At 38.4% G+C, this 23,536-nt stretch overlaps 2 protein-coding genes across 3 annotated transcripts; both read left to right on the forward strand.

The window, feature by feature from the left end:
- The first annotated feature begins 286 nt into the window (after nucleotides 1-286).
- LOC119728918 (splicing factor 3B subunit 1-like) lies at nucleotides 287-15,245 on the forward strand. Of its 2 annotated transcripts, XM_038201357.1 has the most exons (23): nucleotides 287-446; nucleotides 1,831-2,030; nucleotides 2,458-2,550; nucleotides 2,816-2,933; nucleotides 5,151-5,224; nucleotides 5,580-5,747; nucleotides 6,216-6,471; nucleotides 6,698-6,913; nucleotides 7,214-7,332; nucleotides 8,105-8,302; nucleotides 8,652-8,933; nucleotides 9,099-9,456; nucleotides 9,686-9,831; nucleotides 10,169-10,315; nucleotides 10,448-10,573; nucleotides 10,772-10,993; nucleotides 11,687-11,869; nucleotides 12,097-12,275; nucleotides 13,060-13,245; nucleotides 13,400-13,672; nucleotides 14,049-14,233; nucleotides 14,331-14,362; nucleotides 14,661-15,245. In XM_038201357.1, exons 1-23 carry the CDS (start codon nucleotides 422-424, stop codon nucleotides 14,817-14,819), a joined length of 3,945 nt encoding a protein of 1,314 aa, XP_038057285.1. In that variant the 5' UTR covers nucleotides 287-421; the 3' UTR covers nucleotides 14,820-15,245. The 2 variants fall into 2 exon arrangements, with proteins under 2 accessions (XP_038057285.1, XP_038057284.1); XM_038201356.1 differs by lacking the exon at nucleotides 14,331-14,362 and having other exon boundaries at nucleotides 14,049-14,265.
- Nucleotides 15,246-17,369: 2,124 nt separating this feature from the next.
- On the forward strand, nucleotides 17,370-22,730 carry LOC119728922 (coenzyme Q-binding protein COQ10 homolog A, mitochondrial-like). The gene is made up of 5 exons (XM_038201366.1): nucleotides 17,370-17,579; nucleotides 19,013-19,195; nucleotides 19,756-19,948; nucleotides 21,035-21,136; nucleotides 21,456-22,730. The coding sequence occupies exons 1-5, from the start codon at nucleotides 17,527-17,529 to the stop codon at nucleotides 21,618-21,620; spliced, it is 696 nt and encodes a 231-aa protein (XP_038057294.1). The 5' UTR covers nucleotides 17,370-17,526; the 3' UTR covers nucleotides 21,621-22,730.
- Nucleotides 22,731-23,536: the final 806 nt, after the last annotated feature.

Genomic DNA, 23,536 nt, shown 5'->3' on the forward strand with positions numbered 1-23,536 from the left:
AAAACGATGACGGCAAAAATGATAGAAACGGCACTCCATACACAATAGTTAGACGGTAGCCTGAAGAATAACTCAACGTTATTTTACTTCAAAAATTCAATCAAAGAGGCCTATGATCTGACGATGAAATAATTATTTAATCTTGACAAACGAGTGAATAAATATTGAAAGTATTTCACAAATTTGTTTTGAGCTGTGTAATTTTTTTGATGAAAAGGTATAATATTAATAACGCCACAGGGATACCGTTCCATAAGTACCAACGAACAGCGAGATTTTTTTTAACGTTTTACGTACGTACATAAAGCGCGTAGGCCTACATGTATTTGTTGTACGTACGTGTACGTGCTATGCATTATTGCATGCGCTATCGAGCTAGCTAGCTATCGCCGTATGCCAGCGCCATAAGGCAGGTTGCAAGATGGCGGCCATTCATTCGAGAGAAGGCGAGTGTCCATTCCACTGATTTTATTCATGTTTTTACTCGTAATCTCAAATGTTATGCATCTGTTATTATTGATCATAATCACTTCCTGAATATTACATGTACTATTATGGATTTTATTTGGCGATTGTGTAGTTGCGGGTCGGGGCCCAAAAAATAATTAAGAAGAGTCTATCAAGTATCATTGTCTATCCATTCTCACTAGCACTGACTAGTCTAGCCACATAAATGTGGCCTATTTACTGGACTGCCTCCGTAAACATAGGCCACACATCCACATGTACAAAAACGTGTCGACTTTGCCAAATTTTGATTTTCACATTTAGGCTTACTTTGTAGGTTTTTTTTTGCTTTAGAAGCATTCCCACCCTCTATATAGGCTAATCAGAAACTTTGGAAAGTGCTGCCTTTTTCCATGGAGGAATTTATTCCTCCAGACCATGCTTTTTCAGATGTCTAATTTTTGTGAAATTTCATGTTGAAATTGTATCTGGAAATTTCACGAAAAGTGGACATCTGAAAAAAGGCAGCACTTTCTGATTAGCCTATATAGAGGGTGAGAATGCTTCTAAAGCAAAAAAAACCTACAAAGTAAGCCTAAATGTGAAAATCAAAATTTGGCAAAGTCGACACGATTTTGTACATGTGGATGTGTGGCCTATGTTTACGGAGGCAGTCCAGTAAATAGGCCACATTTATGGGGCTATCACTAGTCATGCTAGTCATACATGTCATGCTAGTCAGTAGGATTCAGACTCTTTTTTTTAGGCCCCCTATTTTTTAGTAAAAAATAAAAAAAAATAAATAGTGGATATTTTGCCGGAGGTAATGACGGCAAACTAACGATTACTAAAGGTTTGCCGGCGGCAATCCATATCAACAGAGGGCGCTATACTCTTTAAAATAGGGCTGAATTATAAGAATTAAGATGTATTAAATTCCCACCAAACGTTGTGTAGCTGTTTGGGTGCTAGTTGTGATTTCATCCGTAAACTGTTTGCCTTTTTCAGACGTAAGAAACCACATTTTGTGCATTGGTGATTGGTCACAGCTGTTCGCGAGCGCGGTGCTGTATAGACAAACAACGTGTATATCGTACATTGACTGAAAACGACAGGAAAAACGTATTTGTACCCTGTCATGTCTGACAACCGGTTTTTTTTTTTTTGCCAACCAGAATGTTTCGGATAGAGGGCGCCGGCGGGGTTTTACTTTTCATGGGAAAGTTTGTGGGGAGAGAAAAACACAACACAAAAGTAATGATTGGGATCTCCCTGATGCATTTTCATCCAGAAGAAACAAATGGACATTGAAATTAAAAAAAGACTGCAAAGGTCTCAGAAGTTATTTTGGAATGATAACATAATTTACGTGTGTACCCACAGATATTGAGCGGCAGATTCAAGAGATACAAAACCGCACTGCAACTCTTCGTCAAAACGATGAAGCACCTGCAACCAACGGGAAGGATGAAGCTGCAGGATTTGCTGAGACGGGGCACTTTGACCGAGAAATCTATGATAAAAGTGTCCGAAGCCGGTTTGAGGGCTATGACTATTCCATTGCAGCTAATGAAGCAGATGAGGTACTCATAACATTTATAGTAATCAGTGTATGATTTAATTGAGACATCTTGCCTTAACATTATTCAGTGTCCTTTCCATTCATGTTAGATTTTAGATGTTAATCATCAATTACAAAACCTCCTGTAAAGCTGTAGTAGTAACAACAGAATCGGAACATCTCAAAACCAAATAACTTTCATCAGTGGAGAAGTACAAGTCGAGCCACATTTAGGGAGACGTGGAGGTTTTCATGAATTCTTTAATTTTTATTTTCATGATTGTACCTAATACCGAAGCAGAGGCCTAAAGATACATTGTAGGCCATGATGATATTGTGTATGCATTGTAATCTGATATTGAATTCATTTAATGAGCGGTAGTTGTTTCATAATGTTTCACATGTTTCTGTGGATGTATTCATCAGTTTCGTCTTGATTTCTCTTTTAGGATGAAGATGATTACAGCAATCATTCCTTGATGAATAAGAGCAGCATCACGGCTCCAGCATCCTTGTTCAGTGAAGCACAGGAGGCAGCTAAGGTAGACTCAGTCATTAATTCTTGTTCGACTTGTCTTATTTACCACACAAACTTGTTCTTTTTTTTGTAAAGAATCAATCACTCAAATCAGTTTGTGATAATTACTTAGCTAATGATTGTAAAAGTACATGTATACTGCCTTCATTTTGTCTATTGATATTGCAACACTTTTATTGATATTACAAATGGCAAAATTTACATATTCCTTACAGGCAGATTATGCACCTATTTGTAATCACAATCATTATTTTTTTCTGTTATGAAAGGACTATGACCCATTTGCTGGTAACAATGCAGCTAGGATTGCTGAACGTGAAGATGAATATCGTGCTCGTAGACGAATGATGATCATCTCACCTGCTAGACATGATCCCTTCGCTGACGGTAAGGCACTGCTGTTTACTTGTCACTCTTCCTTTCAACTTCAACTTTCTGATACTTGCGTTGATGAAGTATTAGTAGTCAGTTTGGAGTTGGCTTGCTTACATTTAGCAAAGGAGTGCATTCACTTTGTATCTGTCCCAGCTTATTCAAACCTGGTACCACAGTCATTTGTTGAATAATGAAACTACCCATGGTAGCCACATCAACACAGATATAGGATGGAAGGTTGAAATGAAACCACTTGTTTGATATAACACCTGCTGGTTCGGGCACTACTAAATATAGCTATAAATCAGAGTTGTTTCAATTTACTAGTGGCACCAGGTTTGATTGAAGTTGGATATGTGAAAAAAGCTTGTGGGCATCTTGAAAAGAAAAAGGAGATACGTTTACATTTATTGGCTGTTTTTGCACGTGTATGTCAGAGATTGGGAGAAAGTCAGAACCATTTGTGTAATTGTGATGATCAGTAAGATTTTTACATAACAAGAGCATTTTGAGAATCTAAATCACCTTAAGTAGGTTAAGTATATGCCAATAGGATATGTAGCAACTAGAAATGCTGCTGTAAATAAGTGATTGCCTTATAAGTAATACGAGTTGTGTGACAAGTGTCAGATGTTTGTGTTGTCAAAACAATAAAAAAAAATCTCCGTACGTAAGTTGTCTGCTACCGGCCCTGCTTAATAATATGAATACTTGAAAAGATTGACTTTTAGGAAGTCATCGCTTGACGTGAATACCATGGTTATCATCAAGCAAACTACCAGTGGAGGCTGAACCGTACGTATGATGGGTATGAGCACAGGCAGTATATCTAGAACTCTCTACTTAATATGTCCACCCCATTTCCTGACTTTGTTTTATTCATTATTATTGCTGTTGTATTTGTTGCTTTTTGTGTGGAATATTTCAACTTAGGTCACTTTGTCAACCTCCAGTTTGATTAGATACAATTGGTCAGCATTTGCAAAGTTGCTACTTTGTGAAATGTGTGGAGGCATTTTCCCTACGTAATAATTAACTCCATCAATCTGAATCTGTACATACAAATTGAAATATTTGTGTCAGAAAATTAATTTCTAAAACAATGGAATGAATTCATTGCGTTGTTAGTTAGTAAAAGTGAACCAAGTTGGAATGTTCTGCATGACTTTTATTATATTTGACTGTACCAATGTTAAACTTGTGAATTTCAACCTTTTAATGTAAAATTTGAAACCTAAAATGTTATCATGTATGGAGGATTTAAAACCTGATCTTAAGGTTGTCTTTTGACAAATTATGTAAACTTTGAGAGCGCTTAAACGAATTTAAACTTACATGGAGACTGTTTAACCTTTAAAGCAGTGATGTAGAGAAATTGACCACTGTTCATAATGTTTCTGTTTAGTTTTTACAGGTTTTGAGAGATTCACGGCACTTCAGTATTGGATGATGTCATGTTGGCTCCGTTGAATTCCGAATTATAGAGCCATGGAAAAAAATAATTAAAATATCAGACTAAAAACAAACTACCATTCTGAAATGCTGATGTTTGTTTCAAGTGAATTTTTTTTGTGAGCAATCATTCAGACAATACATTTATGTAGTGTAGTATCGTAGCAGCACAAGTTTCAAATTACATCAGTGTCTGTTCATACTACATTTCGGGACTGAGTGGACTAATAATAATTAGAAATCACTCGTACTGCAAAATGAGGGAGTCAAGTTAAGGTTTAAACAAGCAATCCAAACTCTGAGGCTATGCAGTAACACTTGTCTGTACTTTGCATTGCCTTAATTTATTTGATCCTGATAAATTGACCTACATTATCTAGTTACCATGAAAAATACTTACGTGCCATTCAAGAAATTCAAGTATTGTCTTAAATCTTGTAGTTAATTTTGGGATACGTCAAAAAAGAAAAAAGAAAAAAAAAAAAGGAGGACACATGGTACATTTTTGTTTAGTATTCTTCATCAATAAGATTTCTGCTAGGATTTAGGTTAGTTGTAATTGTCCTTGATGATATTAATTGAACAAATGGAACTCTTATTTTCATTCTCCAAATAAAAAGTATGTGCATTAAAAAGATTACAATCACCTATCCTCAGCTTGTAACAAAATCATCAGCATTAAGGATGGTCCTACACTCTCCATGTATGACGTCTCACTATACTCATGTTTTCTCTATTTCTTTCTTTCTTTGTGACTATTCTCATCTCACGATACAGGTGGCAAAACTCCTGACCCTGGAGAGAGGACTTACGTTGACATTCGAAGAGAACAATCCATGACAAAAGAACAGGTACATAAATTGATTGAGCTTGCTTATTAACCATTGCATGTACATATATTCTATTGATGTTTGTGACTCTAATTTTCTCCAGGGGAACTTTTCCTTTAACCCTAACAATCCCCATCCAGTTAAACACCAGGGTTTTTGGAATCTGTTAGCGTGTGTACGGCACTAGTAAACTGACCATGTTTTATATGAGGTTAGGCATACCACCAATAAACAGAGTCCAACAGTTTGGGTGTGGAGTTTCAATATGGTGTTGGAATTTGCAGGAGTGAGGAAGATTCCTAGTAAATCACTCAAGGGGGTTATGGTTAATGTTAAAGTAACTGTATCGAAATAATCTCCTGTTTTTGTTTGCTAGGCTGGGCTTCGTCTTCAGATGCAGGACAAAGCTAAGAAGGGTGAGCTTGAGGTGCAGACGACTAAAACAGCATCCAAACCAGTCAAACGGCGTCGTTGGGATCAAGTAGGTGAAGAAACACCTGGCGCCACGCCCAAAAAGAAGACAAGTACCTGGGAACAGGCAGAGGTAATACACCAGTATTTAATAACTTGAGTGATTCTTAACCTCCGTTTTATGGAATGTTGATATTGAGAAATCATTTTCTTTGTTTCAAACATATCACTATGAAAACTGTATTCACGTAACTTTGAGAATTTGTGAGAAAAGTAGACAAAAACAAAGCATTTCACAAGATGCTCTGTTTGTAAGCATATACAGGCAACTCTTGTTAATACAAACTCTGTTCATAAAAAAATATTCTAGTCACAGTGAACTTAAGGCCTTGGTACTGACTGCATTATGTGCACCGAATCTCCTCTTAATACAAAATTCTGATATAGCAAACACTTTGAATAAGTCCAGCTGAATTTGTATTAACGAGAGTTGACTGTACTTACAGAATCGTGCAGCTCTTCTGCATCTATACTGCAGATCTTTTCTAAAGTGGTTTTGATGTGTCATTGTTAACGTTCTTACATGTGACTTTCCATACAGCAACAAGCCTCAACTCCATCCATCAGTCGCTGGGATGAAACACCAGGCAGAGCTAAAGGTAGTGAGACACCAGGAGCTACACCCAGCGCAAGCACACGGGTATGGGAGAATACACCTGCCCACCTGACACCTGGTCATGTGACACCAAGTCATGCTACCCCTGGACATGCTACACCGGGTCACGCTACACCAGGACATAGTGCAACACCAAGCGCTCGTAGGAATAGATGGGACGAGACACCTAGAACCGAGAGAGGTAAGATAAGGCTGCAACCTACAATTAACATTCTAAATTGTTGTGGTTTCCTGTGAAGGGACGATTGATATGTCAACAAGTATCTTGGAAGCTTATGATTTATGAAAACTCACAGTGACTGGTATTAAGGTAGACATGTCTGCGAAATTCTGAACTGGATGTAGTATTTATTAGTTTCTTTCTCTTTCAATAATGGCACTTTCATTGCTTTCCATTATTTGTTCAGAAACTCCCGGGCATGGAAGTGGATGGGCGGAGACTCCTCGCACTGATCGTGGGGGTGATGCGCCATCAGAGACTCCTACTCCAGGCAGTAAGCGTCGATCTCGTTGGGATGAGACTCCAGCTGGAAGTCAGACGCCTAGTGCCACGCCCATCGTGGGTAATACTGCCACACCCGTGGGTCAGAAGGCCATGGTGATGCAGACACCATCACAGTCAGGTAGGTTACAGAACCCTAAGCCATATTTACTGCCACACCTATCACCAGAACCTCTTACTGCTCCCAAGGGTACATTATTTACCTTATGCACCGCGTCTAATTGAACTCTGCTGTTTAAACTCATAGGGACGCTAATATTCCAAAGTTTGGGAACAGACAAGGTGAAATACCAATAATACTTCAAGAGTGAACATCTCCGTTGGATCAATTTAGTGGTCAAACATGAACTTGTGAATTACATCACATGGACAGTTCTTGGATTTCTGATGATTATTTGTATGCTCTGTTACCTCTTTAAAGCACTGAGAATGATGACACCAGAACAACTTCAAGCTTGGAGATGGGAGAAGGAAATTGATGAGAGAAATCGAGCCTTGAGTGATGATGAGCTGGATTCTATGTTCCCTGAAGGATACAAGGTAATCCTAGAACCTTGGATAACAAGATCAAGATTTTTGGAAGCACTATGTGACAAATATCTTTTCTGGGTTTGCGAGATTCTGAAAAGAACCCCGAGGAATTAAACATTTCGGAGACTATACTCTGCCCATTATCAGGAAACTGAAGGATTCCAACGCTTCTAGTCGCATTATATAACACCCTTTCTTTGTTGGAATCTCTTCAATCTCCTGACAATTGACAGAGTATACTGCCGGAACTTTGCGTTTTGCCCCAGTTCCTTTCAGAACCTCACAGACCTACAAAAGAGATTTGTCACCTAGTGCTACCACAGATCTTTATCTTGTTGCTTTCTTCACCATACACATCTTCAAAATTCATTCTTTGAAAAAAATTCAGCACAAGTTATGTTGAAAGATCTCCCACAAATCCGCTGTAAAAACTTCCAGACTTGATGATTCGAGTTATCATTTTAGTCAATTTATTATATTCCATGAACAATGTGAGTGTGATTCAGTGAGATATTACAGTTAGTGTTCATTGCTTCCATACTCGTATTCCAGCGGTTCCTGAAATATTTGTAAACATTTCATCAGATTTCTTCAGTGGAATACGTGTAGTTTATTTTTAGAATTGATTAAAAACCTTATTCTCCAATGAGAGGACATTTTCTTGGTCAGAAGAACTTCGTCATTTCACTTTTGAATCTTTGAGGTCAGTGATATAAACCCATCATAGCTAACTGCTAACAACTATCATAACATTGCCCATTGTTTGCCCTTTCAACTCTAGGTACTACAACCTCCAGCTGGCTATGTTCCGATCCGTACTCCAGCCCGTAAACTGACATCTACCCCTACCCCTATGGGTGGACTCAGCGGATTCCATATGCAGACAGATGATAAGACTGTAGATCCTGGCTTAGCTCAACCGCCTGGTAATCTGCCGTTCCTTAAACCTGATGATGCCCAGTACTTCGGCAAACTGTTGGTAGGTTTAGAAATTAGGCTGAAAAACAATTTCTGAGCAATAAAGATCAGTACTGCCAGACTGTGCGAAGCTCTTCCATTTTTTTTCTCGTGAGCTTTAAGTGAATTTGGTAATGAAAGTTTGAAAGTTTGTTTTGAATCAGCCACAAAGTTTTGCTCATTTACTTTCTTGGTGAACAACTGGTAATTTATCAGGGCCCTGAGTGTTTCTAATGTTTGGTGAAAGACAGATGTTGTCTAAACTTTGGTGGACTGTTGGTCTCCTTGTTGTATTTGTCAAGAACTATTCTCTTTTCACTTTGCATACAGTAAGGTGTAGATTTAATACTTAATTAATGTTTCCCTTCCAGAATGACATAGATGAAAGTACATTGAGTGCAGAGGAACAGAAAGAACGTCGCATTATGAAGTTGCTGCTGAAGATCAAGAATGGGACACCACCGATGCGTAAAGCAGCCTTGCGTCAAATCACTGACAAGGCTAGAGAATTCAACGCTGGACCACTCTTCAATCAAATCCTTCCGTTGTTGATGTCACCAACTCTAGAGGATCAAGAGCGCCATCTATTGGTTAAGGTCATCGATCGCATTCTGTACAAGCTGGACGATCTGGTGCGACCATACGTACACAAGGTAAGATCATAATATATACATTAACATGGTCCCACAACAATTAAAACTTGAGGTATAGTGTCCAATATGCGAAGTATAAATTGAACAAAAAGTACATGTACATCTCTGCTTGGTTGTAAAGTATACTTCGGCTGGTCAATTCTAGAACCTGTTTATTTCTTGTAGATCCTTGTTGTGATTGAACCTCTCCTGATTGATGAAGATTACTACGCTCGTGTAGAAGGCAGAGAGATCATCTCTAATCTGGCCAAAGCAGCTGGTCTAGCTACCATGATCTCCACCATGCGTCCTGATATTGACAACTTGGATGAGTATGTGCGTAATACTACAGCGCGTGCATTTGCAGTGGTGGCATCAGCTCTGGGTATCCCATCATTGCTGCCGTTCTTGAAGGCTGTGTGTAAGAGTAAGAAGTCTTGGCAGGCTAGACATACTGGCATCAAGATTGTGCAGCAGATTGCTATCCTGATGGGATGTGCTATTCTACCACATCTCAGGAATCTGGTCGAGATTATTGAACATGGTAAGGAATTCTCATCATGCATACAAATGTAATTCCAATCTATGTTTTAGAACAAGTTTTATCAATACTATCATCTGTCATTCGTTATATCAGAATGATCTGTATAGCAGTGATCATTAAAGTGGCCTTTACTGTACTGAACTTTGAATTTAAATAAAGTTGAGACCATCACAGGCTTGTTGAATTTGGGGACTGATTTTTAATTTGAAGTGTTGATTTGTGTATACAGGACTTGTGGATGAGCAGCAGAAGGTTCGTACCATCACAGCCTTAGCCTTAGCCGCTCTTGCTGAAGCAGCTACTCCTTATGGCATTGAGTCATTTGACAGTGTCTTGAAACCTCTCTGGAAGGGTATCAGGCAGCACAGAGGAAAGGTGAGTGCAGTGATTGGATAATGGTAAATAACCTTAAGCCAGCTACAAGTAGATGGAGCACAGTGCAACAGGTGTAAAAGTCTGTGAGATCTTGTTGCATTAGGCCATCATCACCAATTCTGAGACAATGAGAGCTAGTCCCATTAACCATGGTGACCACAGACTCTGAGGAAGTTCAGCTTCAGACCTTTGACCTGTTGGATCTTGTTGCAGTGGCAGACTTCTCACTTTGACAAGTGTTCAATGTTGTTGCGTTTTTAGACAAAATACCATGGAAAGACAGATAATCAATGACTGAGTGCAGTAAGTTTCCTTGATCTATTTATGTATTTTTCAGGGTCTTGCTGCCTTCTTGAAAGCAATCGGATACCTGATTCCTTTGATGGATCCTGAGTATGCCAACTACTACACTAGGGAAGTCATGTTGATTCTTATCCGTGAATTCCAGTCTCCTGATGAAGAGATGAAGAAGATTGTGCTCAAGGTAAACCATTGATTTGTTTGGTTGGCTAACAAGAATCAGGATAACTTGCGTTATTTACAACAAAGAGGTTTTGAAAGTTCTGCTCAATCTCTCTGTTAACTGGATGCGTTCTTGAATGTTGTGACTGTACAGGTAGTGAAGCAGTGTTGTGCTACTGATGGTGTGGAAGCTCAGTACATCCGAGATGAAGTCCTGCCATCATTCTTCAAACACTTCTGGCAACATCGAATGGCTCTTGATAGGCGCAATTACAGACAGGTAAGTTGGAGATCACATACCTTAACAATTCCCTCTCTAAGTGGAGGTTAAAAGACATGGGAAGTGCTGGGTTGATGGAAAGATGTCAATGGATCACCAAGGTAAACAGGTTCTGAAGAATTTATTGTTTGCATAAAGAGAAATATTCAAGTTTACTTTGACAATGAGTTCTATTGGGATTTTTTGTACATTGATTAGTTGGTGGACACCACCGTTGAGTTGGCTAACAAGGTTGGAGCTGCTGAAATTATCGGTCGCATCGTTGATGATCTTAAGGATGAGGCAGAACAGTATCGGAAGATGGTCATGGAGACGATTGAGAAGATTATGGGCAACTTAGGAGCAGCAGACATCGATTCTAGGCTAGAAGAGCAACTTATTGATGGCATCCTGTATGCCTTCCAAGAACAGACTACAGAGGTGAGTTAGTTGGAGTTTTATAGCCTGAGCTAGGAACACTACCTCTAATGCCAGAGGAGCAAACACTAATTAATTCTTGGCCCAGAAGAACAATTTAAAGATGTCATTTTTAGTGCGACTTGGAATGTTAAAGGAACTGACTTTAAATGTTTGATTTTTAGATTTGCACATGATTTTAAAGAACACATGAAGAAAAAGAAAAAAAAACAAAATAAAAGAAAAAACAGCCACGTCATTTTTCAGCCAAAAGAAAATGTGTTTATCATTGTTTGATTGCCACTCATGAGCCAATAAGAACATTTGTTACGCGCTACATGTTGTCGGTGTGCTAGACTCACACAGGGTGTGCTCCATCAAGCGTAGGTTTCACTGCGTAGACTCACTGTAGTCACATTGTATGGCAAATAAGAGCTTATGAGCCAACTGTACTGGTGTCTAAGTCTTGGATCATTTAAGCATGTGCTTCTCCATCACAATCACCATGCTGACATAATACACGAATGTATGTATTGTTCATGTACTTTCATTGTTGACATACATGTTGTACATAACACATATGGTATTGCCAGGTGAATATGTATGGTGTACATGTATTTTGATCGTTGGATATTTTTCCGGCCCTGGAGCCAAAACCCACTATCATCCCTGGTTATTATTCAGATCTGACATACATTGATTTCTTTACTTTGACAGGACTCTGTGATGTTGAATGGTTTTGGTACCGTCGTCAATGCTCTGGGGAAGCGAGTCAAACCCTACTTGCCACAGATCTGTGGTACCATCCTGTGGCGTCTCAACAACAAAGCTGCCAAGGTGCGCCAACAGGCTGCTGATCTCATCTCCAGAATCGCTGTCGTCATGAGGACATGTCAAGAGGTAAAATGACAAATCAATCAATCATTGGATGGTCGGTCTGTGATATTCAGTGACACTAATGACTATTACATTGCTCTTTGTCTTTGGGGTATCTGTCAATCATTACTGTGCAGTGTCATAGGTCAGATAACTAAGAAGACTGATGTTAAACATTGTGGGCTTACTAAATTGAAGTTATAGTGTTAATTGCGCCTGTTACTAACACCTGTTATGTTTCTGTCTTGTAGGAGAAGTTGATGGGTCATCTTGGTGTTGTCTTATATGAGTACCTTGGTGAGGAATATCCTGAGGTACTTGGAAGCATCTTAGGAGCTCTCAAGTCCATTGTCAATGTCATTGGGATGCATAAGATGACTCCGCCTATCAAGGACTTACTGCCAAGATTGACTCCTATCCTCAAAAACAGGTAGGAACAGAGACAATAAGACCCTGTTTTCATTTGATTCTGTAAATCATTTGAAGACCAACTTGATAAATGTTTGCACTCAGTAAAGGTAGAGTAGATCATTTGCAGCTTTCCAAAAAATAACTGATCAAATTATTGTTGAAAAGCTTACTTGGTTTAAAGATAGTAATGGCACTCAACTTCCTGTGAAATTATTCTTTTTGGCATGCTGTTATTTAAAAGAAAACAATAAAAAAAAAAAAAGGTCATATCCAAAGATGTGTCAAGTGTCGCATTTTTGGACATTTCTGATAGTAGTTGGTTTGTAATTCAGAGAATCTGTGAATGGGTGCGCGCGAGCATTTACATGACGCTCACGTGAGCGCGGTTGCTATTATTTGTCAGTTTAGTGCGTGACATCGTGTAGCTGCAATTGGCTGAATGACAACGTGTCCCGGATGCTGATTTCAGGCACAATTCAAAACATGACTTGGCAACTTTTGAATTAAAACCGAGATGCTAGAATATTGTTTTCTCGGTATATACAGCATTCTCAGAGCTAAAAGTTCATCAGATTATTTGTTGAGCACCCTTCTTTAGATTTTGAGCACTTTGTTGCTTCAAACGAAAAAAAATGCACAAATGACAAATGATCTACCAAACCTGTAAGCTGACTTAGTGAGCTTGCTTTGAGAGAAATGGATGTCTCAGTGGCAAATGGTTTTAAAAAAAAAAAAAAAAAATTAAAAAAAAAATTTACATGTTACACTCTGAATTATTTATTTTCTTCCTTTTTTGTCTACAGACATGAGAAGGTACAGGAGAACTGCATTGATCTTGTGGGTCGTATAGCTGATCGTGGAGCAGAGTACGTCTCAGCCAGAGAATGGATGAGAATTTGCTTTGAGCTTCTAGAACTCCTCAAGGCTCACAAGAAAGCTATCAGAAGAGCTACTGTCAACACGTTTGGATACATTGCCAAGGCTATTGGGTAAGTACTGTATTACTAACCATAGCCTATACCCTAGACTACAATTGCTGTTGGATTAGCCATAGCCGAGCTTAAGTTCAGTCAGTAAGTATGGCTTCTTATTTGTTTTCATATTCTTCAAGCTTCACAAAGTCTTTTTTTTCTTCAATTTCAGTCCCCATGATGTACTGGCAACCCTTCTGAACAATCTCAAGGTACAAGAGCGTCAGAATCGTGTGTGTACCACAGTAGCCATCGCTATTGTTGCTGAGACTTGCTCACCATTTACTGTTCTACCTGCCCTGATGAATGAGTATCGAGTACCTGAGCTGAACGTGCAGAATGGTGTACTCAAATCACTGTCGTTCTTGTTTGAGTATATCGGTGAGATGGGAAAAGATTACATCTATGCTGTGACACCATTACTGGAAGATGCATTGATGGATAGGTAGGTTTGTTTGTTAGTCAGGCTGTCTGTCTGTTATGTGCTCTCATATTTTTGTCTGTCAATTTTATTTAAGTCTGTATACATAACTTTTGCTCAACGGACAAATTTGTTTTATTACAAAAATGTGTTGTAAAGGAACCAATGATTCTGGCAAACAGTCTCTAAGACCAGAATTTCAGCTTGCCTATATTTTTTATGTAATCAAACAGAAACGTCTTAAGGAGTTCGCAATTCGAAATCATTTTGTTGACCAATTCTTGTACAAATATTCCCTGATGGTTGTTGCTCTGGTTAAATTTTGTGTTTGTTGCCACTGTTAGTCTGTAATGTTCTTCATGTGTTTGATATTTTTCATAATTGTTTTGAATTCTTGCAGAGACCTGGTTCATCGTCAGACTGCTTGTGCAGCCATCAAGCACATGTCATTGGGTGTGTTTGGATTCGGATGTGAGGATGCTCTTGTTCATCTCCTTAACTTTGTCTGGCCTAACATCTTTGAGACGTCGCCTCATGTCATCCAAGCAGTCATGGATGCAATTGAAGGGATGAGAGTTGGTCTGGGTGCTAACAAGATGTTACAATATGCACTACAGGTACTACATAGTACTCACTTGATTAATGCCTGTGGTTAAGTACTAACAATTGAGAGTTGGTCTAGGTGCTAACAAGATGCTACAGTATGCACTACAGGTACTACATAGTACATGTACTCACATTATTAATGACTGTGGATAAGCACTAACAATTGAGAGTTGGTCAACGTGCCATTAAGATGCAACAGTATGCAATGCAACTTCTTCATACTCAAATTGATGTTTTCCTGAATTAGCTGACAAGTAGTTGAAATCTGACAGAATGTTAACAAAAGTCATTAATTGGTCTCTATATGTACCACACTGATACGATAAATCCTTTTATGACTTTTGCATATTATGTGTCTTATTGCAAGTCAAGTACTGTAACAATTTCCTGTGTCTTTCTCTTCCAGGGTCTGTTCCACCCAGCAAGGAAGGTCCGTGATGTGTATTGGAAGATCTACAATACATTGTACATCGGTGCACAGGATTCACTGGTAGCCGGCTATCCACGGGTTCCCAATGATGAGAAGAATCAATACGTTAGATATGAACTGGAGTATTTCTTGTAAGTTGTCTGTGATGGTCAGCCACACTCCAGATTTACTCTTCTTCATGTCTGAGTTAAGCGTTACTCCAGTACCATTCCCTGTCTAGCATTTGTCTAGTTTGACAACAATCAAAGCCAGCAGTGTTGTAGCTGAGGTACTTACAATGGATCACAAGTCAATTATAAGTCCAAGTAAATTACAAGTCCAGTCACAGGTTACATGGGATTAACAATAACTAAGGAATGCTTCCTTGTTCATTTAAATAGCTTATGAGTTGAAATGGGACAGGATGACTTGTGATAGACATGTGAATGGCTATTTTAGGATCCTATTACATCACTTCTATTTTTGATTCACCGATTGATCTGGACAGAGTTTGATTTGTACATACAGTGAAAATCAGTGAGTGATTAAAAAAACCGAGAACCTTGTTTTGCTTGGTAAGAATTGAGTATTCAATGTTTCACATTTTGACAAAGTTACTTGCTTTTATTTAGTAGATTATGAATTGAAATAATATCAGAAAGTTGTAAAATGTCAGAAAGCAAGATGGCTTTGAAAAGATGAGGACGTTTTGTCGGTCAGGATACTCAAAGATAAAACACTTCAAAATCTTGTTTCAAATGTTTTGTGTTATCATATGGTTCTTCAATAGCCCTAACAGTCCCGAATCCTCCAATTTCAATACGATTTTGCATACCCCCTAGGGAGTTAAGGTTAAAACAAAAAGTCATAGCACCCAAGAGGCCAATGTTGCATGGTTAAGTTAATAAAACAAAACATTTTATTTGTATAAAAGAGCACATGTCGTGACCTGACAATGTGTCCATTCTTTCCATGTAAAGTTAACACTGACGATGGGATGGGAACATATTACCCCTTTAATATTCGGTTGTCTTGTTTAGTTTACTGGCCATAAAAGTCACAAAACAGATTTCTGAGTAATTCTATGGTCATACCTTTTAAAATGATACATTTGTATATAGCAAGCTGTGAATGAGTTAATCAATTTGTTTTGAATCTTGAGGAAATGGTAACCTTTCGTTACAAACATTTCTTCGTTCTACTCTTTGAAAATCATCCCCTAAACCCAGATATCTGGTTGAGCAGTGATTCACCACGTTAATTTGGTTCATTGCCAAGCTAAGATTCTGTCTTCTAACCTTTTCTTAATCAATAACACAATTGAGATTTCTATCCTTGCAGGTTTTGTTGAAGATAAGATTTTGCCTTAAAGTGGGGCTAAAGTCATTTTTGGTAGGTATGATTATAAAGTGTGAATAGCTCTGAAAATGGTGAGGTTAAATTTCAAATACTTGTACAAATGTTGTTTTTTAGTGAAAAAAAAGGTATGAGTGGCAAGGGCGGATCCAGAACATCATCTTTTGGGGGGGGGGGGGAGTGGCAAAAAAAAGTGGGTTCCCCAAAAATTACGGCACGGTGTTCGGGGTCTACTTAAGGGCCCAGAACAATTTTCGGATTCCAGATGCTCTGTGGTGTGATCTGAGGCAATTTCTGACCACTTTAACCAATTTTTTTTTTGAGGAAAAGCTGGAGGTGTATGCAGTGCCTGCCTTTATTGCAACCTCACTTAAAAAAGAAAAAAAAGGGGGGGGGGGTGGTCTTTTTGGGGGGGCATTGCCCCCCCCCCCCCCCCCCCCCGGATCCGCCCTTGATCAGTGTTTACAATTTTACATCATGTTTCCTTATTGTGGTATAGGTATTGTTCATAATACTATATTAAATCTGTTCTTGATGTGTTGTACTTTATGACAAAAAGTCTAGGTTTTGTAATTGCAGAACATGTATTTCTGATGAAACAAATGATTTTTTTCTCTAGGTATTATTTCTCTTTTTGTTCACGGGTTTCTTTCATGCATATGTGTCTGGTTTAAAAAAAAATAATATCAAACATGTAGAACCAGAGGCCAGACTTTAATTTCATGGAAGCAGATATTGCATTGCACTAAATAAAGATACAAAAATCTGTGAGTGTGCAGACCTGTATGAAGTGCTTCTTGACTCTGTCTCCATCCTTGTGAGGTGTTTGTGTTATTTTATCTAAACTAAGTTTCCTTTATTCAATCTTCTCCAATATAAGTGGAGTGTCATGTGTTATAGTGCCCAAAGCAGCAGCGAAGCCGGGAGGGGGGGGGGGGTGTTGCAAACACCCCCATAAAAAGTTGTTGCCCCCCCCCCCCCAGTCACTACCTTTTTGAACATTGTTTCCCTTTTTAAAAATCGCGCGAACATCTTTAATTGTGCAGCCATGAAAAACACAACCTATTTTCTGATAGTGTCCTCTTTTAGTTGGATAGTTGGTGAATAGGTTACCAAATCTACAAATTTGGAAGTGCATTTTTTGATGAGGTTTGTTTTATTTCATTTTTAAAAAATTTTCTTAGAAATCACATTTGATATTTTTTCGTTTTGCCTTCCATACGTAATCTTGTCGACCTCTAGACTGGTGCATAATTATTATAGAATCCTTGAACCACCGTGTTAAGTAAATGCAAGGCCAAACCTGGAACCCTGACCCAACGGCGAACAAAACGTCACACAGCTACGATAGTTACGTCATGTACATGTACGTGCCGGTTTCTGTGGAAAGGTCATGTTATGTCAAACTCAACATGCACTTAGTTGCTCTACATTCGGCGCTTTGTGAAATCATAAATAATATTGTTATTGATAACTTGTGGTACAGCTACTTTAGAATGCAGACGTGATGTGTTCGGCTACATGTTTAAATCTCAGGCCCTTAAACAGATCGCTAAGGAAGTGAGTATTTCTCAGTTTTGACTTGTCAATGTCTATACGTCGTACGTAGTGTAGTACTAGTAGTAGACCCGTGAACGTGGCGTTGTATACAACGCCACGTTCTTGTTTCATTTCGAACCTGGCGAAATCGATCCGACATACATAATTCCGTATGGGTGTTGAGTACTCACCTAGAAATCTAAATTTGCCCGTCCGATTGTTTCGGCTATGTAATTTCGACGAAATTTGCCCATCAGTAAAGACCCATACGAACGTGTAGAAATTAGATTTTAACCTGACCCTGACAAATAACCCCGGACGCGTCTGAGTCGCTTGGACAGATTGACGGCTGTTTCATGTCGCAACCCCGAAAAAAAAACCCCGCAAACGATTGGCTGCTCGGCTCATCTCGTGTACAGTACGTGTGTGCACACACACGCGGGCGCACGTGCGACCGCGTGCGGTGCGGTGAGAGAGGAAAGGACTTGAAACTTGTCTAAAACGATGTCTGTTTTAGCTGCGACAGTAAACAGCCGTCGAATCACACGAAAATCAAACGCAATGGGCATGCGTCAGTTGGGAGAAAATGGCAGCTAGCAGTAGCGGACGGACTTCATGAACCGGGGCCAGAATTTTCCTCAATTTTCGTCAAATGCAAGTTTTGACGTACAAATAGAATTCAAGACAGCTTCATATGTGAGTACTTATTGCATGGGCAAAATAACGTCCAGTGTGTGTAACGGAGGGAGTCAGAGGGACACGTTCGCCAGGTTCGAAATGACATACGAACGTGGCGTAGTTTACAAGCCACGTTCACGGGTCTAGTAGTGTAGCTTCATCAACATGATCAACATGATCAAGTTCATGTATCGATGTCTGTCTGTCCATCCATGCAGGTAGAATAATTCTACCCTCCATGGTCTGTCCATGGAGGAGTTCCTTCCTCCATGGTCTGTCCATCATGTCTGCATTGTTGTTCTTGCGCGTTGCATTTAGACTGTACACTTTCAAAATTCACTCCATTATGTTCTACAAATACATGTACAATGAGTACAAACGTAAAACATGCACATGAATTCAAAATGGTTGCAGGCAGGAAGGATTCAAAGTATCTTCGCATGTTTTAATATAGCTTTGAGTATAACATTTAATTTTAAAGTCATCCCATGAAAGCCAAAGCAAAGGCTAAAGGAAGTGAAGTGGTCTGACAATTGAAATGTTAAAATAAATATCAAATTATTATTATTATTAGTTCATCTGTTCATGCCATGTAAAAATATATATCACAATCAAGATGGGCAAAACAAAAGAAATAATAATCACTAGGCCACGTATGGTCGAGGACCTGCCATCCCACATCCAGATGTGAAAATTAAAATTAAAATGAAACATTGAATTGACATACATGTATGTACATGTAATTGTGTTTTTCCTTTTCTTTCATTTTCTTACAGCTTTTGTCGTAGCAGGCATGTATATGCGGGTATCAACATACTCTATAAACATCAAAGAATTTTTATCCAGGAGAGATGTTTATGCAGGCCCCATTTACTACCCAAAATACAAGAAGTACCATCGAGATCTTTCTTGTCATTTCTTGATAAAAGTAAAGAATATTCAGAAAGAAGAATTGTTGGGTGAGTAGAAAAATTGTAGTATAATAATAACTAAATCTAGTAAGAGAATAACCTAGGTGACTGGGCCGGGCAATGTTATTTTGCTGATGATGTAACAGGAAAGTGTTTGGTTTTTTTCGGGGGGGGGGGGGGGTACAAGAAACACACAGGAAAGGATTTTCTGCCTAAGTGAGAATTCTCAAATTACTGAAACATAAATATACTCTGAAATCTTTATTATCATAGTTTATCATTGTTTCAGAATGGGTTGGTAGACTTGTTTCTCATTTCTGTTTCTGTAAACCTTTGGAACCTTTAAAATCAATATTTTGGTGGGGACTTTGTTGACATTTTCCTGTTTCATTGTTGAAGACTAATACTAATTGGGGGGGGGGGGGGTGTCTTGTCTTCCCCTCTCCCCCTTAAAAAATGCATGTTGTTCAGAATCATAAATAATTTTAAGTCTGAAAACTGCTCGTCTAAAATTTGTTTGATCCATTGGACAGGTAGAAAATGAACATAGATACTTTCCATTTTCATATTTTCTAGATTGAGTTATATTTTGTTGTGTTCTCTTTTAGGTATTCCATGGAGGAGATGTATGAAGTAGTCAGTAATGTAGAAAACTACAAAGCTTTTGTACCATGGTGCACTCATTCAGTTATAAGGTCTGGAAAAGCTGGCCACTTCAAAGCAGACTTAGAGGTTGGATTTCCACCGCTTGTTGAGAGATACACCTCAACAGTAACTGTAGTTAAACCTCATCTAGTTAAAGTAAGTGAAGCCATGAAATAATATACAAATATAACATGATTTGAGGGTGGATAGTCGATATTAGCTCCCCGAGATATTGGAAGTTGACAAAGTAGTGCCCGAGGCAAAGCCGAATGAACTAGTTTGTCAACTTCCAATACCTCAGGGAGCTTATATCGACTATCCAACTGAAATAAACCACGTTATATTTGTTTTACTATACCTCATACACATTCAGTTGCCAAATTTTCTCGTTGCAGTATAGGCCTACACCTCGCTGGCATAAAATCTTCGGAAAAATTTGTCCAACTCACCAGAAGAATATTGCTCAACCTCAGAAAAGTTCAGTTCTTTTGCAATACAGTAACTCCTAAAAGTTGACACCACATTGTGGACTACTTTTGTTAGTAGAGGAGGCATATTTATTGTCCACAATATTCTCCATTTCAGCATCATCGAGCTCGGGAAAATGCTACTTAACAATACGTGTGCCGCCCTAGGGCGATGTTCGCGCGTGCGTATTACACCCGTGCTTCGTAAAGTGCACTCGAAGTAGACTAACCCATGCAACAGTCTGCTACGCATGCGTAACACATATGTATTTACCCTCTCTGTGGATACTCGCGCGCTTGCTTGGTAAACGGCAAAAATAGTTTACGGCAAGTGATGGTTAATGGACCAGTGAGAATTCGGCTCTTGATCATGAATATTTATGAGGTATAGTAACAAGTAATAAAGGCTGTGGCCAACTCATAGAATGTGTTCAATCATAATCCCAACGTCCAATATTCACTGCATTTTTTATAAAAGATACAGTGTATGTTATTTTGTAGTAGCTTTTTATTTTAAAAGATTAAGGAGTGGGGTACAAAACTGTGAACCGAGATTCCTATACTGTATACAGATGAATGCACTTGTGTCATCTAATCAGTGGGATTAATTCTACAGTTATAATATGTACAAACACAACACCTCTCATTTTGAATGACCAAAAAATCTGTGTGATAATTCCAAACTCTGTTGTGTGATTTTGTTAATGTTTTATTGATGGTACGTAAGTTATGTATCAGCCATTATTGCAACCTTAATCTTGTTACTTCACCTCAGTCTGTCTGTACCGATGGGAAACTGTTTAATCATCTGTCAACAACTTGGAGGTTTGGACCGGGAATCCCATACAAGCCACATACATGCACCATAGATTTCTCTGTAAGTATTTTACCAAGTGTGATTGCATGATCTTAATTATTTTAATAAACATTCCTTCAATTGTTTACGTTAACATTGTGTCATTGTCTATTATTTGCACCGGACAAGAAAAATATGGCATCAATTGTCATTGTTTCAATTTTGGGGGGGATCCCACAATAGTTTGATTTTGTTTCATTGTGGTAAATGTAGGGGAATGAGGAGCAACTGTTAAGAAGCTGTCTTGAGCTCTGATAATTTTTCACAATTTGTTAAACATCCGATACAGATTACACAATGTATTTCTATTGGATTGATATTTGGCCTGATTTGTTTCCAGGTATCCTTTGAGTTCCGTTCTGTTCTCCACTCCAACCTTTCAACGCTTTTCTTTGACGAAGTCGTAAAGAAAATGGTGAAGGCATTTGAGAAACGGGCGGAGAAGGTATATGGACGACAGACGGTCATAGCAAGATCTGATCATATACGATACACATCGTCATGACAACAGTAAAGATTAGCAACTTCTAGAAAATGTTGGAATTCTTATACTTATGGAAGTTTTTGTGCTTTTTGCTTTTGTTTATAATCATAAACTTCCACTGATACAAGGCCTGAGTGAAGATGGTAAAGGACCGTAAATCACAGATCTTTGGTTTATTGTGCATGTGGTTTGATGAATTTTAACATACATGTTAACCTCATCTCGATAAACGCATTTATGATATCATTCTCATTCTGGTGGGCCAAGCAAATGCGCTTCACATGGTACAAGTGGAAAACTAAAATCTGCACATTATTTTGTTTTGTGTGCATTTTACAGGCAGATTTGTAATCAAGTCAGCATTGGCGTAACTAGGGTTAAACTTCTGGAGAGCACCTGGGGGTGCTTACATTTTTGGGGGGGGGGGGTGGGGTGGGAGTGGTGGAGTGGGGGTACTGAAGGAAAGTGGGCCCCTGAGTTATGCCACTGCTAGTCAGTCACTTCTGGTCACACTTGTAAATTCAATTGTGAATCGACTGGTGATTGACTTGCATTGACTTAATTATTACTCTGTTTATTAGAGGTACATTTTAATATATAGATTTCAAAAGTATTTATGTGATCGCAGGCTGATGACAGGAATCACTATTTGTATACAATGCTTGGACTGCTTCCAACAGATGAATACCTTCTTTGTTGAAATGTGATTAGAACTTGTTCAGCACAACACTGAGGGCAAAGTAAGGACACTTGCTGAATATCTGAAATTTGATATTTTAATATTTACAGTGTAATTCTAAAATATGTGTAATGAGTTACATGCTAATTACAAGTTACTTGTGAATTTAAGGTGACATATTAAACCCTTTAACGACCATGAGATAGATGGGATACTTTTTATTTCAAGCCGTTTTCCATGATTTTATTTATATTAGTATTTATGTTTATTTTTAACCAAATGTCAGGGCTGTATACGTGCACATGTACATACACATACATTGTGCAATGTTGAAGCCCAAAATCTTCCACAATTGACCAGCGTACTTAAAAAGTTTGCTACCTCCATCAACAATCAAAACTTGCCCAACACTGGATTTTGTCAAACTTGGCATAACTCATAATATGTGTTGACTGTTGCCAGATTGTCTTTGTCAATGGAGAACTAAAATTTCTTTGGCCACCAGTGTTGGTATAATGTATTAGAACAAAATAGCACCTAAAGATAAATTCTGATTGATATACATGTACAAAACGTAGAGTTAAAGGGAATATACAACATTTGCAAACATCAAAAAAATAAAACTACCAAGTTTTTACGAAATACCTTACTAGGATGTTGGTAAATGCCAGCCTAAAACATCCTTTAAAATTATGGCACCTGGTGTCAAGTCATTTTCAAGAAAATTGTATTTTGTATACATTTCCAACGGTGGTCGGCCGACCACCGTTGGAAAAACCTAACAATTTTTCAACTACTGCTCCAAATTTACAATTTTTTTTCAGTCCAAATTTTGTTTGCTATTGGTTACATGTTCATGAACGGGTGCAGGCCAGCTAGACTGGTTCCCTTATCTTACAACTTTCTGACATCTATAAATTAATCCATTTTATCTTTAGTGGAGTCAGGGAACCAGACTACTTAAACATTTTTGTTTTTCTTGGTTTTTCAAGCATTTTCGTAACACAAAACTTCAAACATGTCAGTTAAACAATATTTGATCTATTTTACTAACCCCTCAAATAGTTCATTTCTGATAATTGCAGCAAAAGCCAATGATGTATATTCCCTTTAATTCGATGCATTATTTAAAGGGGCATTTTTGTTCCTTGTAGTTTTTAAAAGTATAAATAACTCAATTTTAGAGTACATCACAAGATTTCTTAACTGGAGAAGGCGACAGAAATTGTACTGGAATTGCGTACTAAGAGTATTTTAA

The sequence above is a fragment of the Patiria miniata genome, unplaced genomic scaffold, assembly GCF_015706575.1.
Source record: "Patiria miniata isolate m_02_andy unplaced genomic scaffold, ASM1570657v1 HiC_scaffold_20, whole genome shotgun sequence".
Classification (NCBI taxonomy): Eukaryota; Metazoa; Echinodermata; class Asteroidea; order Valvatida; family Asterinidae; genus Patiria; species Patiria miniata.

Coding starts and splice junctions, on each gene's coding strand:
- LOC119728922 (XM_038201366.1), top strand. CDS start 17,527: ATGTGTTCGGCTACATGTTTAAATCTCAGGCCCTTAAACAGATCGCTA. Junction 19,949..21,034: donor TTAAACCTCATCTAGTTAAA/GTAAGTGAAGCC, acceptor ACTTCACCTCAG/TCTGTCTGTACCGATGGGAA. Junction 21,137..21,455: donor CATGCACCATAGATTTCTCT/GTAAGTATTTTA, acceptor ATTTGTTTCCAG/GTATCCTTTGAGTTCCGTTC.
- LOC119728918 (XM_038201356.1), top strand. CDS start 422: ATGGCGGCCATTCATTCGAGAGAAG. Junction 8,934..9,098: donor TGCGACCATACGTACACAAG/GTAAGATCATAA, acceptor TATTTCTTGTAG/ATCCTTGTTGTGATTGAACC. Junction 12,276..13,059: donor ACTCCTATCCTCAAAAACAG/GTAGGAACAGAG, acceptor TTTTGTCTACAG/ACATGAGAAGGTACAGGAGA.